The sequence below is a fragment of the Tursiops truncatus genome, chromosome 2 (assembly GCF_011762595.2).
Source record: "Tursiops truncatus isolate mTurTru1 chromosome 2, mTurTru1.mat.Y, whole genome shotgun sequence".
Classification (NCBI taxonomy): Eukaryota; Metazoa; Chordata; class Mammalia; order Artiodactyla; family Delphinidae; genus Tursiops; species Tursiops truncatus.
This window is the reverse complement of record NC_047035.1, coordinates 15,877,629-15,891,506: the sequence shown is the minus strand read 5'-3', so window position 1 is coordinate 15,891,506 and position 13,878 is coordinate 15,877,629. Positions and strand designations below refer to the sequence as shown.

The 13,878-nt window shown below is 37.4% G+C and overlaps 1 protein-coding gene across 1 annotated transcript; it reads left to right on the top strand.

The window, feature by feature from the left end:
• Positions 1-11,611, top strand: GPR65 (G protein-coupled receptor 65). Its single transcript, XM_004317875.4, has 2 exons — positions 1-70; positions 7,144-11,611. Exon 2 carries the CDS (start codon positions 7,599-7,601, stop codon positions 8,622-8,624), a length of 1,026 nt encoding a protein of 341 aa, XP_004317923.1. The 5' UTR covers positions 1-70; positions 7,144-7,598; the 3' UTR covers positions 8,625-11,611.
• Positions 11,612-13,878: the final 2,267 nt, after the last annotated feature.

The window sequence follows — 13,878 nt, the reverse complement described above, 5'->3', positions numbered from 1 at the left end:
TTTCTCTTCTGGGTGCAAGCAGATTTATCTGGCTCCTCGGTCAACAAAATCGTCATCCCAAGAAACATGGGTAAGTGTAAGATTAAAAAATAAGACTTTAAGTAGATAACATACTTTTGAATGATTGTCAGTAATATTTGCAACATTTTTTTCTAGTTTGGGCTGTATAAATGTGGTCATGCAAAGTATTATAAGACGGGGAGAAATGAGGATGACACATGGCTTCTCTACTTTGAGCAGTAGTAAAGGATGTCAAAATTTACATTTAGAAATAGGTAACACTATCAAAATATAAAAGAGGAATGCTTATGCTCCATTTCCTCTACCGGAAACAGTATATTGGCAAAATGAAAATTAAGTGGTTAGGGAAGAAATGTACCAACTCCTGGCTGTAGAGCTATCTAGCACCACTTCCTCAGCAGTATAAAGGTCTAGTGATATGTTTTTATACCATCAGAAACTATGTGAAATTTGAAAATAATATTTCCAGTATTAATTAATATTTCTAGTATGTATTAATTAATTAATAATTCTTAAGAGATGACTATCACATTGACACACAGTAGAGTGTTAATAAGTAGCTATTCAACTGATAAATGAAGGCAAATGTTTCCTATAACATTTTATCTTCTGATCATTGTCATCAACGGTTGGTACTGTTTTAATTCTGATTTTTACCAACCATCAATGGTTGGTACTGTTTTAGGAGCTGTGGATTATCTTCTTTGGGCATCAGGTAAAAATTAAAATCAGAATTAAAAACTTATCCAAATTTCTCAGCACTGGATCTAAAAACAGTTTTCTCAAAATATGATTAAAGCAATCAAAATAATATCTGAAAAGATGTATGAATAATAAGAATTACGTATTCTGTTAAAATCTCAGATTCACACAAATTAATTTAACAGCTCTCCTCTGCAGCGTTTGGTATCATATGTGAAATGTTATTATATAAATTATATACTGAGTGCCTCTGGTTTCTCTGCTATGCTCTGGATAGGTGGCCAAAGATGATCTGCTTTCAGGAAATGTAGGGAACAACACAGGCTGCCAGTGTTGTCATTAGAACAATATCAGTTAACATGTCATGAAGGCTTACCATGTGCTCAGTACTGAGTTTCATGTGTTATCTCATTTAATCCTCACAAGAATTCTGTGAAATGGTTGCTATCTTACGCCTGTGAAAATTGAAACTTAGAGAGGTGACGGAACACACATGGTCACAAATCCCCCAAGAGCTGCTGAGAACCTTTGAGTCTCCAGAGCCCTCACACGTGTAACCACAAGCCCCCAGAAACACTGCCTCTGTTGCCCAACCCAGAAGACACCCAGTATCTGCTTCATTAAACCATTCAGTCTTATGGTTGTTTTAGTTAAGGCAGGAAATATTTCTACAGAGAAAGGAATTTATTCCACTGAGAATTTTGTAAGTCCTCTCAAAACTATTTTTCCATTTGACCCTTCCTATCTTTTTTTTTTTTAAGATGAGCATTTGTTGAGTAACATGGACAAAGCAGGAAGGGGCACCTTCCTGCTCATCACCCAGTTCTCCCAAGTCCTTCTTCTAAGGAAGAATATTTTCATGGTTTAAGTGTTCTTCCCCAGACGCATGAGCCTAGTGATAGACATGATGTTGCGTAACCGTCAGAGTTCCATCCTCTGTATCTTATTAAATTTTGTGCATCTCAGACATTTTTCGAGTGTCATTTTCCTTCTTCACTTATGTTCTTTAGAAGTCTCTTTAATGAGGATTTTGGGGGCCAATGTTCTCAGTGGTAGTTTATCTTAAAATATCCTCATTTGTGCTCTCATTTTGAAATTTAGTTCTGTTGGGTATTCAGTTATAGGATGACATATATTTTCATAACAATTTGGAAATATCAATCCACTGTCTTCTGGTTTATGTTATCATTGTTGTTGAAAATGTCATTGTCGGTCAAAATTTCATCCTTTGTAGGTAGTCCATTTTTTCTCTCTGGCTCTTTTTTTTCTTAGTCTTTGGTGATCTGCAGCTTGATTGCAATGTCGGCTAAGTATAGATTTCCAGCTCTGTTTGTTTCTAATCTTATTTGGGGTTTGCTGAGCTTCATAAATCTGAGGATGCCATGTCCTTCATCACTTTCAGACATCTCTCAGTCAGCATATTTTCTAACGTTGCCTCTCCCCTACTTTCTGTCTTCTGTCCTTGTGAACTTTAATTATACATACGCTGACCTTTTCACTTTATCCTCCATGTCTCTGTGGTATTTTCCTGTCTCTTTAGCACTCTGATAATTTTGTGTTATTTCTTTAGCTCTGTCTTACAATATACTAATTTTCTCTTCAGCTGGAGCTAGGCAGTCGGTTAGTCCCTATGTTAATTTTTAATTTTATATTACTGTATTTTTTAATTTCTGAAAGGTCTATTTCAATCTTTTAAAAAATATGCCCAGTCATCTTTTATAGTCTCTTGAGCCTTACTCGTGTGTTCAGATTCCTTCTCTTATTTCTTTAAATGTATTAAACATACTTGTTTTGTGTTATATATCTATTAATTTTATCTCTAAAGCTTTTGTGGTTCTAGTACTCTTCTTTCTTGCTTTTGCTGAATCTCACACATAGAAGCTAATTTCTGTATGTGTGTAAGTGTGTGTGTTTTCTTCTAGTGTGGTAGCAGGATATTTGTTCTTTTTATCCATCTATTTTTAAAATCGAGTGTGTTTGGGGTTGGGGGGTTTTAATCAGTCTATATTTGTTAGAACAAGATCTGTGAGAACTCTTTAAAGCCTGGGTTGAGGGAGCTTCCCTCAAGGCATGGTTTGTATTTACTTCTTCCACGTGCCTAGAATACTTATTCTTTCATATGGTAAACTTTTATTATGGGTGAATTTATTTTCAGATTATTTAAGTTGTTTATTGTTTGTTTTGTTGTGTTTCTATAAATTACTTTTTATATGTGAGGAAAGAAGTGAAATCATACCATTTCTTAGGAAGACATATATGCTGTATCTGCAGGTTATTCAGATGTTAGTTGTCAAGATTCTTTACATCTCATCTCACATAGCCTTTTGATTTCACTTTTTAACCTTAATTGCAATATAATCTGCATGCAGCAAAAAGGAACATATCCTAGGTGTACAACATGATTCATTTTTACAAACTGAACTTGTTCATGGAATCAACACTCATATCAAGAAACAAAACATTACCCAATTCTCAGAAGTCCTGCTGGTGCCCTCTTCCTGTCATTACTCACCCACCACCACCACCACCACCACCCCCGCCAAAGATAACAGCCATCTGACTCCTCTTTCTCTGTTTTTTTTTTTGTTTTGTTTTGTTTTGTTTTTTTGCGGTACGCAGGCCTCTCACTGTTGTGGCCTCTCCCGTTGCGGAGGACAGGCTCCGGACGCGCAGGCTCAGCGGCCATGGCTCACGGGCCCAGCCGCTCCGCCGCATGTGGGATCTTCCCGGACCGGGGCACGAACCCGCGTCCCCTGCATCGGCAGGCGGACTCTCAACCACTGCACCACCAGGGAAGCCCTCTTTCTCTGTTTTTTATAACTAAATATTTAATATGACATTCTACATAGTTGTTTGCAACAATGTAGGTGGGCTTTGTTGAGAAGAACGGGAATGCATGATGGTTTTCCCACTTCCAGTTGGTCTTATTTACATTTTTTTATTACCACATTGTGAGTGGTGAAAGATAATTAATTTCGGCTTTAAACCAATTCACAGATGATTCCTGATCTAAACAATAGACCCTTCAAAATTCAGCCTCCTGACTCAAAAAACTGGGAGATCTTCCCCCCACTCCCACCCCGCTCCCGCCCTCCCCGTGGTAGCAGGATATTTGCTCCTTTTTAGCCATCTGTTTCTAAAATCAAGTACAGGAAAAATAAAAGCCTAAATAAAATGTTGCCTTATCCATTATATAAATTACTGAAAAGGAACGTGTTTAACCTTCCACAGAAAATGTGTTGACAGATATACGGAAACATAAGGACACATTGTCAGAGTGTGAGACATGATGTAAGGTGATGATTCTCACAAGTTTATTTGAAGTCCACACAGTTTAATAGAGAACATAAAAGTGACATCTTTTAGAAAATGTAGGGTTGATTATTTTATATCTAGTTTGCAGAAATTTTCATTCACGTTGTTTTCTTTAATTAGAAGAGCCATTAGAGTTGAAAGACCTGTACGAATCCATCAGTGCTACTATTTAGGAGGAAAGTAGAAAATATTCTCTTCCTTTTCAACAAAGCTAGTCTGTGCCGTAGCAAAAATACCTCAGACATCTAAGGCATTTTTATGTAAAAGGCAGAAGACAAAATAGTTGAGTCAAGAGACTTTAGAGTTAAACCTAGGATTGCAGCCAAGTTCTACCAAGATTAGACAGGCAATATGGGGCTAATTGCCTAATATGTGGCTCAATTCTTCTTTGTAATATAGGATTGTAATAAACAGCACAGAGTTACAATAAAACATAAATTATAATAAATATGCACGCCATTTTATATGGAGTCCAGCACACAGAAAGCCCTCAGTAAATGGATTGCTACCCTGATTTCTGACAGCATAGATTAACACTACCTGGTTCTTCATCAGATAATATGTACCCTTTCTGCCTGCCTTTTTCTATCCCTCTGCATTGTTTCTGAGCCTCAACCATGTTATTGCATGTAACAATAATTTGTTCATTTTCATTAATGTATAGATTTCATTGTGTTAATATAGCACAATCTATTTACCTCTCTTAACGCTAATAGGCATTCCAGTTGGGGGATATTACAAATAGTGCTACTGTGAACATTCTAATTCTACCACACGTCTTTTGGGAACCACATGGATGTATTTCTATTGAGCATATACCTAGAAGTAGAGTTGCTGAACCATATGATTTGCATAAGAGCCAAACAGTTTTCTAGCCAACAGTATATGAGAGTTCCAGGTGTTCTACATCCTCACTAAGACTTGGTATTTGCTATCTTTTTTCATTCCGTTTATTCTGGTGGGTGTGTAGTTGTATCCCTCTGTGGTTTTAGTTTGTAGATTTCTGACGACTAGTGAAGTTGAGCACATAGATCCAATATTAATTCACTATTGGCCTGAAGTTTATGGAACCAGATTAATAGTATAGACTCAGACCCCATTCCCAAGTGAGGACCAGCCAGAGGCCATGAGTACTCAGGGATTGTTTTTTTTATGATAGCTCCTCACAGAAACAAAGGTAAGACAGGGAATTTGCCAACGTTCCCTGCTGTCTGTCTGCAAATATCTGTAAAGTTTGTTATTTTGTTTATTTTGATGGCTGAGGCTCCTGGATCCCAGCATGAGTGGGATGTCGAGGACCCCATGCTACCTGTGTGGGCCCATGCCCTGCCACTGGCCCATGCCCTGCCACTGGTCCATGCTCTGTCACTGGCCCATGCTCTGCCACTGGCCCATGCCCTGTCACTGGCCCATACTCTGTCACTGGCCCATGCCCTGTCACTGGCCCATGCTCTGTCACTGGTCCATGCTCTACCAGTGGCCCATGCCCTGCCACTGGTCCATGCCCTGCCACTGGCCCATGCCCTGCCACTGGCCCATGCCCTGCCACTGGCCCATGCTCTGTCACTGGTCCATGCTCTGTCACTTGTTCTCTGCAGTCAAAGCTCTAGTTAGTTCCTCCAGATCCACGTATGCCTTAGGGTACCCAGAGCTTTACTGCTCACTTACCTCTCTGATCTTAGCTCCTGCTTCCTTTTATTCCTCTCTGGAAGGTTTCCCTATTTATTTAAAGGCTGTTTAAGAGGGGGAGAGATAAATTGGGAGATTGGGATTGACATATAAACACTACTATATATAAAATAGATAACTAATAAGAACCTGCTGTATAGCACAGGGAACTCCACTCAATACTCTGTAATGGCCTATACGGGAAAAGAATCTTAAAAAAAAAAAAGAGTGGCTATATGTATGCGTACAACTGATTCACTTTGCTGTACACCTGAAACTAACACAACATTTGTAAATCAACTATATTCCAATAAAAATTTAAAAAATAAAAGACTGTTTATTCATATTTTTAGGTGTGGAAAAATTAGGTGATTTCAGGAATTTTAGTGCTCCATTTTGTGTTAAGAGTGACGTATCCTATGGGCTCTGGATATGGTTTACTCTCCCAGCAGAATACTGGTGCCTTGTGGTGGCAGGTCTCTTTTGTGCTAAGGGCGCGTCGACACTTGGAAAGGGACGGTTTTGAGGTCCTGTAGGCCTCACAGCACACAGGAAGAGGACATGTCTTCCTCCCCCTACATGGTGACTCTACAAAGCTTTCTGTGAAGATTCCCCTCAGATAAATCATCCAAAGCACCAACAGGACTCACTAGCAGAGGAATAAAGCTAGTATTTCTCTATTCCAATATGGAGAGAAGGATGGATTCTCTGTTCCTACGTGGATGTACATCAGACATTTTTAGAAAGCTAACCTAGTAAACAATCAGGTATAAACGTAGAAACTGATGACCACAGATTTTACCCAGAATGGAGCACATTCTGCCCTCTCTTTCACAAGAGTACGAGAAAGATAACGTAAATTAGCCCACAAAGAAAGCAAAGGAGAAACAAATGAGGTAGTGTTGTCTAATTATTTACAAAGTTTCAGCAAACTGCTATATTTTCAAGTGCTTCACTTTATCAAACTTCTTGTGACCATTTTTTCTTGGCTAATAAGCATATTTTGCAAATAAGTGCCTTATACATAGATTGCACACGAAATAAAAAACTTGAAATCCTATAATCATACAGTTTACCATACACTCAAATGCATTTACTGATTACAAACAAATAATTGAATCCGCCATCTTTTTTTTAAATTAGCTTCTAAAATGACTTTTAACTTTAGTTTTGCGTGCTTAGATTGTGTCTAGTGAGCAATATAATTCCCTCTAACCTGGCATCCCTTGGATAATTCTTATTTGAAAAAGGTCAAATATCTCAGCCTGATTTCATTTACTGAAGTCAATTAGACAATTTTCCCTTTTTAAACACCTTCATTGTATGCAGTTTCATGCATTTTGATATCCTCAATAAATGAAATAAAATAAGATTGTTTCAAAACTCATGATGTCTCTTTTAAGCACCCAAACTATTCTAGTTTGTCTTTCATTACAGAAACGAAGGCATTTTAAAAAGAGATGTCAACCTTTGTGAAAATAAAGCCTTCTATATTCACGTTCGCACCAGTCTCCTCTGAGTTTCACGAAGAAAACCAAACTGAAGACAGCATTCTATGAAAACTGATGGATAATGTGACGAATCCTCCAGGGTTCTTCATCAGCAAGCTGTGAGTAAGCACATGGACTTCTGCACATTAAAATCACTGATCACTTTAGTAACTGCCGGGAACCTGGATCCTGACTTCCAGCCATCGATACCTGTGTGAAACTTGATCTCCACTCATCCTTTATGACCATTGATGAATCCATCAGAACTTTTGAAAGCAAAGGACAACTGAAGAAATCTTAGTGAAAGAGAGTTAGGTGTTGAAAACAAACTACCAAGAGACAAGACTTATCTTGGTACTTACCATCTAAGAACACATATAATCAGCACCTAAAAAAGAAAACATGAACAGCACATGTATTGAAGAACAGCATGACTTGGATCACTATTTGTTTCCAGTTGTTTACATCTTTGTGACAATAGTCAGCATTCCAGCCAACATCGGTTCTCTATGTGTGTCTTATCTGCAAGCAAAGAAGGAAAATGAATTAGGCATTTACCTCTTCAGTTTATCCTTATCGGATCTGCTGTATGCCTTAACTCTCCCTCTATGGATTGATTATACTTGGAATAAAGACAACTGGACATTCTCTCCTGCCCTGTGCAAAGGGAGTGCCTTCTTCATGTACATGAACTTTTACAGTAGCACAGCTTTCCTCACCTGCATCGCGATTGATCGGTATTTAGCAGTTGTCTACCCTTTGAAGTTTTCTTTTCTTAGGTCAAGAAGATGTGCGTTCATGGTGAGCCTTTTCATCTGGATATTGGAAACCATCTTCAATGCTGTCATTCTGTGGGAAGATGAAACAGCTGTTGAATATTGTGATGCCACAAAGTCTAACTTTACTTTATGCTATGACAAATATCCTTTGGAGAAATGGCAAATCCGGTTTAACTTTGCTAGGACGTGTGTAGGCTATATAATACCTTTGGTCATCATAATGGCTTGCAACCAGAAAGTCTACAAAGCTGTGCAGCAAAATCAAGCTACAGAAAACAGTGAAAAGAAGAGAATCATAAAACTACTTGTTAGTATCACGTTGACTTTTATCTTGTGTTTTACCCCCTTTCATGTGATGTTGCTGATTCGCAGCGTTTTAGAGCATGATGTGAGCTTAGATGAACGTATGTTTGACCATAACAAGCCTGGGAAGCAGAGTTATAAAATCTATAGAATCACAGTTGCATTAACAAGTTTAAATTGTGTTGCTGATCCAATTCTGTACTGTTTCGTAACTGAAACAGGAAGATCGGATATGTGGAATGTATTCAGAGTCTTTACTAAGAAGCTTAATAAATCAAAAAGACAAGGAAAAAGCATACTTTCTATGTCTACAAAAGATACTGTGGAATTAGACATCCTGGAATAGAACCAAGGTCTAATTTTTTAAAGATATGCAATATTATACCATCAAGATTATATTTTCAAAAGGAAATCTCAGCATGAGAGGGGAGTAAAGGTTCCCACTGAGGGACTATTTTAATCCTCTCCGATGGAAATATTTCAAACGTGTGCTCTATAGCTCCCTGACTTTTATTAAACAAGAATGAAACAAAATTGAATATATTCCTAATGACTCAGGGTCATCACTGTAGAATGGCAATTGCTTTTGCATCTGTGCTCTAATCGCTCAGTCCAGTAAGATGTACTGGACCGTGTGTTTTTAAATTGGTGAGCTTCGTGTCTTGTTGTTGTGATTTTTCTCACTCTTTCTATGGATCTCAGACTATCATTTCTCCCAGCCAACAACACCAACTACTAAATACTGCTTCTAATCTTCTCATTAGATAACAAACATTTATTGAGCCCACTCTATGTGCTAGGTTTTGTGGTAGGTACTGGGGTTACAACAGAAATGATCTCATAAGCCTTTTGAAGCTTGTATCAGTTTGGAAACATAGCCACTGAGCTTGTAAGTGTTCTTTATAAAAGTAAATAGTCTCTGAGTGAGAGTCTGAAGGCCTCATCCATGATATAAAGGACATGAGCTTTGTGAAAGTTCTTTCAGTTAATCAGAGAACTTTTTACTTTCTTTAAAATCACAATTTTTAAAATTTTGATTCTTTCAAAATTTGCTGTTGAGTACAGTATTAGAAGTTTAATGTTTAGACAAAAAGATATACTATAAACAAAAAAGACATTTATTATATTAAATCTTACATTCAGAGACTTCTTTGGGGGTTTAGAGTATTTAGAGAATCTTGATATAATATATTCTTTTATATTTATATTTTCTCATTACAGAAATTACTCCACCTAGTTTTAAGTAGGCATCAGGTAAACATTTTTCTTAACCAAAGTATTTTTTAAGATTTTCGAAGATGTTTTTATCCTCCTATTCTCCTTTTCTCCTTCTCTCCCTTCTCTTTACTATCTGTTCCTTCCAGTCCCCAAAATTGATCAGATAGTAAATGTCTTGGTATCATTTGTGCCCTCATATTAGAAAACAAAAATCTGATAACAAAAAAGACAAATAATGAATTTCTAGATATACACTGAAAAAACTCAGTTAGTGCACAAACTGACTCCATTTTCTATTAAAGTTGTCCATGACAGTTTGGGTGCACAAGAGAAAACCACCTTGCTTTGAGGCCCTATGTGCTTTCTCTGCTCTTTGCACTTTTCTCATCATAAAGTTTCTGGAGAATTAATAGATTGAGTCTGGGCACCCTGAGATACACTTATACATACTTAAAGGCTAAAGATACACCAATGAAACGAAAAGGAACTAAAATAGTTTGGGCTGTTCGATTCTTTCCTGATAAATTATTGGCAGCACCTACATTGAATACGTGTGAAAGTAAAAGATCCAGGAACAATTTTGCCCACATTGGAAACTCAGATGCAGATTGTCTTGTCTGAGGTCACACAGTTCGTTGGAAGCAGAGCCACATCTTGAGCCCAGAAACCCCGACTTCCCTCCAGAGTTGCTCTTCCTCCTTCACGCGTTTATTTTTTGGGGTTTTTTTTGACATTTTTACCATTTCTTTCTTTAGGGATGCAAAAGGCATATATACATCGAGAGTTGTTCAAGATAGTCATTGGATTTAAGATAAGAATAAGGAGGAAGAGGAGAGTTATTTCATAAATTAATACCTCTGGAAATAAAATAAGTCATATAGATAGCAATTAAGCTGATCTGTTACAGAGAACTGGTTAGAACTTGACCTCAGTTGGTTATATCAAGAGATGTGGCAGATACAAATTTATGGCCCCCTTAGTAAGAACGTTCTATTTAATAAGTAACAGCAAAACCATTGATCTAACATGTAAGTTCCAAAATGAACCAGGCCGCCAAAACCTATAAGCAGGGCCAACCATGGAGAACCCACATTAGGAGGATGCTCGTATGATTTAGGGTAAAGCACTCTAGACATGATCTAAAATTATGGACAATCCCAACATTGGGAAGTTAATCCTTTAGTCTTGAACGGCTTTATAGGTTCCTGATTACAGTTCTCCATTAAACTAAAAGGATTTCTGGAAGGAATAAGACCTTGTAGCTATTATTACCTGGGACGCCTTTGTCAGAAGACCTAGATTAGAACACCAGCAGTTATCCACTTATGAACCGTTTGATCTCAAAAAATGTTCAGCTCTCCCTAAGGCTCAGTTTCTATAAACAGCAGGGAGAGTAGCATCACTTGCTTTTAACAAGTAGATGTGAAAACACTTTGTAAACTATGATGAGTTTTCTAAATGTTTCTTATTATCAGTTATTCTCATCTTCATCATGATTAGTGGATAGCTACCCACAAGACAGAACAGTCCCTGGAGGCACTCTGAGCGTAGGAATATAGCAGCGTGAGCTAGTAGGGGCTGGCTCTCACACACCACTGCTATGGTTACTTCTCCCAGATGGTTCAACAAGTCCATTATGGTAACTTAAGGGCCTTTATTGTTGCTTCTACATCCTCAATAGTGCCTGCTTCTAGGAGTTCACATTTCTGAGGAGACACATGCTATGTACATCACCATAAACAGGTAGAGATCCATTTTTAATTTAAGTTTTTGACCTTTTGTTCTTTATTCAGAATGTTATTTTTTATTTGAATGAACTCAATTAGACATCTTGGATAGGTCAGTGAAGAGACTGAGAAGAGCTTTTTAAAACCTCCCTTTTCTCTACCTAGTCTGGGAGAAGCTTCATGGGTGAAGAAGTTAAAAGACATAAAAAAATCACCTCATTTTGTTCAAATTACATAGCATCACTTCCCTAGGAGCATCCTGAGAAAATTTGTCTCTCCGACCTGATTTATTCCCTTTTCTCTTTTTAATTTAAGCTAAATGTTCTCCCCAAGAAATTATATTTCCAATCCTTAATGTTATGATCAAATACATAATTATTTACCAATTGCCTCTGTTGACTTCGCCTGTTTTTAACTAGACAGTACCTACTTTTAAATAGAATTTGTGATACATAGCTTGTAGGCATTTCTGTTTAAAACATGTTTATCTCGCCCTGGGCTTCTTTTTTGCCCAAACATCACTGTCATCATTCTGTCATTTACACGTGGGCCTCTCTTCTGGTGAAACCCATCCACAGGTTGCTATGGAAACACATCAGCTACAATAACACCCTGACCTGTGAAGGCCTTTGTGATTAGAGACTTCTTTGTCTAGGTCCATCAGGTGACTCTGCTGTGAATCAGAAGTCTGTTCATCGAATAGATGCTACAACACACAAAGAACACGTACTCATAGACTCCAACAACCTGCCTCACCTCACAAAAACAAACAAACAAAAATTCCTTGGGACCTTTTAACCTATGTTTGTACTCTTTTGCAAGATGTCTAATAGCAACAAGTAGAACACATATGACCTCTTTGCCTTCTGAAATAATGCACGCATGAGTGTTTTATTTTCTTGTTTACTGAGTCAGCAGCTGGGAGACACTGTTGAGATTCTTCCCTCCCCTTCCCTCCTCCCTTCTTTCTCCTTCTACCAGAAGTGGCTGCCAAGGAAGCCATGGTAAGAAAACTTGTATCTGCATTGTTTCCATTGCTCTACTATTCTGGAAAAATCTAGTTCTGACTGAGATGTTTTATTTACATGTCCTGGGGGGAAAATAACATAAGGTTAACTTAAACGAAAGCAGGGATGTCCTGTTTTATTCTTCGTTCATGGTATAAACACTTGATTCAATTCAAGTTAAAAAAAAAATTTTTGACCCCTATTATTTCTTTTATTCTTTCACATTTCATACAGCTTACCCATCACGACAGTGTGATGGTAGCATTTGTTAGTTGCGTTAGTTGAATGCCCCTTGTTTGCAGGAATAAGGTGGCAATGGCAGCATCGGGTCAAACCTGGGTGAGGGAAAAGTGATGTGGGAGCTAAGATTCCTCTTCTTTTCCAAAGATCCTTTTCTTACGACATCACTTGTTGCTGGCCAAGAAAAATCACACTCAAGACTTGTCTGTGGCCACTAGGTGTTGATCGTGTTCTATTCAGGACCCTGTAATTCACGGCTAGCTGCCACCCCCCAGAAGCAAAGAGGAGCTTAGAATGACATTTTTCCATCCAAGAAACAAGAAAGATTCCCTATGAATTGGAAATGAATAGGGGCAACTGCTGAAATTCAGTTTGCATTATTTATTTCTCTGCTTTCTAGAAAGCTCAGTAACCATCAGATAATTTCACTTGGTTTAAACTCCCTATGTCATTCTAATTTTTTTTTTTTTCCAGTTGGTTAAATTGGTCAGTCTACATGTGAGAGAACGTAGGCTAAATCATATCATTTCTGCAGGATCGTGGGTATAACACTGATGACTTGTTCTAATTCAGCTAACTTACCCATAGAAGAAAGTACTGGCCACCTTTCACATGAAGAGAAACATAAAACATATGAGCTGTAAGCGGTTTGCAATTTTGTCTACTGTGATGAAATTATAATCTATGAAAGTCAAGATGTAATTCAATACACGTATGACTTTCATTTCTAATTTATTACTGTTAGATCTCAGCACTAAAAACTTACGTCTGTTATTTTGAATTGTTTAAATCTGTTCTTCCCCAAAGAACAGTAATACAATCATCTTCTAGTTTAACACCATTTGCATATCATTAAACACATTAATGGCTTATAATCTACTTTTCTTCTGCCTATAATTTTCTTAAGCTCTTTATGAAGCACCAATGGGTTTTTACACATTTAAAAAATAGGTTATGATTCCTCAAATAATGTTGTAATTAGGTGTTCAAAAAGCAAGCCAATACAGAAATGGGCTAGGGAAGTCTGCATGTCATTGTTCAGTGTAAACTTTTAAATAAAAATACAAATTTCATTATCTAGGAAATGTGTGTTCAGTTAATTTCAAAATCAAATACAATCAAGAAATCTTGTTCTGCAATGACTGGACTTGCCCATGATATGAAAAATATTAACTTCAGTTCTCAGCATTTCATCAATCCTTCTTGGAAATGTGATTGAACTTGTAAACATCCTTCTAAAAGAATCCTTTTCAAAATTATTGTAAAATTTCTGATCTTGCTTCTAAGACTACTGACACTTACTAACAAATAGATTAACTTGGAAACCCTGTTTTCTTTTGATAGTTAAATGGATCAAATCAAAGAATTGAGATAATGGACTAAAAAGTGCCTCTGTAGGAATGCCACA